The 2,922-nt window shown below is 57.8% G+C and overlaps 1 protein-coding gene across 1 annotated transcript; it reads right to left on the bottom strand.

Annotated features, from left to right (window-relative positions):
- Positions 1 to 925: 925 nt before the first annotated feature.
- On the bottom strand, positions 926 to 2,910 carry LOC104165310 (chromosome unknown open reading frame, human C19orf35; the record flags this gene model as incomplete). The annotated part of the gene is made up of 2 exons (XM_009704900.1): positions 926 to 1,915; positions 2,505 to 2,910. Coding segments are annotated over 2 exons (1,396 nt in total), but the record flags the coding sequence as incomplete, so codon positions are not given.
- Positions 2,911 to 2,922: the final 12 nt, after the last annotated feature.

Genomic DNA, 2,922 nt, shown 5'->3' with positions numbered 1-2,922 from the left:
GTGGATTAATAATTACTTAATGATAATTTCAATGACCTGAGTGATGCTTTGCATGGCGCTTCACTGTGATGGTCGCTCAGCATCCGCATGGGTTTGAGGACCAAATCCCACGTGGTGCTGCGTGTTTCATAGCAAGCAGCAGATGCAACGGCCCTGCCTTGGTGCAGCCAGAGACCGACCTTGCAGCCTGGTCCCCGGGTGCGAGCAGCCGTAAACTGACCCGAGCTATTTACTAGACGCCATCGAGGCTGTTCTAGCTAATCACCGCCGGGCAGTGAAGTTTGGCTTTGTATTTCTCTCTGGACACATCACTGGGGCGTGTAATGCTGTCGAAGAAGCACATAAAGGACCAGTATTTAAGAGGCTCAGCTCTGGGTTTTATTGAAGCTGTGTGGCTGCTGTATTTCCCCCTTTAAAATGTCATTTATATTTGTGAGTATGCCACAAATTGTTTCCAAAAAGAGCAGGCCGTATGAGGTATTGTATCTCTCCTTTGCTAACCGTGCATTAAGGTGAGCTGTAATGTGTGGCTTTGCGTTGTTATTTTAAACAGTGAAAGCCTCATGGCTGCAGGAAGGGTCTGAGGGGGTTTTGTGGAAAGTCTAAGCCCCATAAACTTTACTCGGGATAATCAGCCACTAAATTGGTGCTTGATCCAGCTGTCTTTCCTGAGATGCTCCGATCAACTGAACTCACAGTACCAGACAAACGCTGGTCGAGGGTATAAAAACACACCCTGTGTTGTGGGAGTTTGCTCCCAGCTTCATCATTTGTGTGCTGTGGGGGAAGCGGGTTCGGGTTTGCAAAGAGAATTTTCCCTGCCAAGACCAGTTTGGGTTCCTTGTGAGCTGGTGGATTTGGTCAGGTCCTCATGGGCTCTTGGTTTTGAGGAGACCTTTTGGGTGGGCTGAACTTCAGCTTGCCTTTAGGGAGTGTAGAGAGCCTGGGTGACTTGGTAGAGCGTGTGCTCGGTGACCTCCTTGAAGTACTGGCAGCACAGCCACTCCTCGAGGCCGGGGCTCCCCACCGCCCCAACTGAATTCTCTGCAAACCTGAGGAGCAGCAAAGCCCTCTTCATCTCCACCCAGCTCCGGAGCAGGGTGAGGGTCTTCTTGCTCCTGGCAAACAGTTCTTGGCGAGGTCCCCAGAGCAGGACCTGCAGGATGCTCCTTGCCTGCTCAATGGAGACCCTCTTGCATGGGTCTCTGTGGAGAAGCAGCATGGCCAGATGCTTGAGTCCTGTGGAATAGATGGACAGGGAGGGAATTTCGGGAAGTCTATTGCTTCTGAACCCCAAGGCGTTCTCCAGAGAGATGTCCACGTGCAAGATCTGATAGATCAGCATGCCTACATTCAGTTCATCGGCCAGCGGGGAAGGCGGTGCAGCGAGCCCCTTGGTCCAGTCCTGCTCTTGGCTGGTAGAACAAGGTCTTCGCTTGTCTTTAACCCTGAAGCTGCTGATGAGCAGCCTTGGGAGGGACAGCCCCAGGGGTGCCTCCTTGCCTTGCTGGCTCCGGGGAGGACACGGGCACTGCACCAGCAGTAGGTTCTCGGGGCAGAGATCCCCCTGCCCCACGTCCTGCACCCGGAGATGCTCCAGCCCCATGCAGACCTGCAGGAGGAGGAGGCAAGCCAGGCGTTCGTAGTGCCCAGGGCTGGTCCTGTGCAAACCGTAGGATCCCTTCACAAAGCCTGCCAGGGTCTGGTAGGGAACCTCAGGAGAAATGAAGACAGGGTGGGTGGTGAGATGGGCTGGCTTCTCTCTGGAATGGGATTGACTCTGCTCCCCAGGGCTTTCTGGGAGCACCAGCTCCCGAGGGAGGCGGTCGGTGAAGCGGCCGATCAGGCGTTGGATGCTGCAGTGCATCCCAAGGGAGCTCTGCACACCCAGGCCGGTGCAGCACAGCTTGGGGACCTGCAAGGAGAGACAGGGCACAGCCGGTTGCATGAGGACAGAGCCATGGGGTGCCTTGTCCTAGGCCAGGCTACGGCCTTAGCTTAGGGCCACCAGCCCTGGCCCAACCCACGCATGGTGCTGGGCTCCCCCCACACCCTCCAAACCCACTGGCACCCACCAGAATGGCTTTGGGCAAGAAAGGGGAAAGGAAAAGGGGGGTGTAACCTCCAGGTGAGCTGCAAAGCTGCTTTGATGGGTCTCATCCTGCACTGCCCGAGGAGCCAGCTCTGCTCCAGCCTCTACTTTGCACCCGCTGGCCCCTTGAGACCGCTTGCCAGGGCGTCACCCCCAGAGATGCCATTCTCCTTGACGTGTCCTTTGGCCCCACGGCAGCTGTCACCCTCGCCTCCCCTGCCCACGTCAGCAGTGCCCTCTCATTTAGCAAATGCAGAAGTAGATGCAAAAAGGGGAAGCGCCTGCGTGAGCGGGGTCAGCGGAAAAACCAAAGCTCCTGGTTCATGCTCGCCTGCAGCACCGCAGCCCCCTGTACCGCAGGAGCCGGCTCCCTCTGCACCACCCGGGGCATTTTCCCCAATTCCCTGCTTACCTTGGCTGCAAACACCAACTGGGTTTGCTCAAAAGCGAAGCCCACTCGGAAATACCAGGCATCCCCGCTTTCGCAGCACGGTTCCCGCTCCAGGATGCTGAGCGCTGCCCAGCTCTTCCCTGCCAGCTCTGCCTCCAGCAGCTGCTGCCGCTCCTCCGGCCCCATCAGCTCCTCCTGGATACGAGCCGAGAGCCGGGCCAGGGTGGCTGCCTGGCACCCCAAAACCACCCCGCACACCCTGGCTGGGCTCTCCAGGAGCTGCAGGAGCTGCCCCAGCTCCCCATCCGCTGTCCCGAACGTCAGCTCCGCCGGACTGGGTGATGGGGCTTTTTGTGGGCTGCTCCGGGCCACCAGTTCCACCAGGCTTTGGGACTTGCTCAGGGGCTTCTTGGCTCCCCAGGAGGGGCTGTCCCATGGG

Source organism: Cariama cristata, unplaced genomic scaffold (genome assembly GCF_000690535.1).
Source record: "Cariama cristata isolate BGI_N322 unplaced genomic scaffold, ASM69053v1 scaffold23737, whole genome shotgun sequence".
NCBI lineage: Eukaryota > Metazoa > Chordata > Aves > Cariamiformes > Cariamidae > Cariama > Cariama cristata.
The sequence above is the reverse complement of the archived record's forward strand: the minus strand, read 5'-3'. Positions and strand labels throughout refer to the sequence as shown.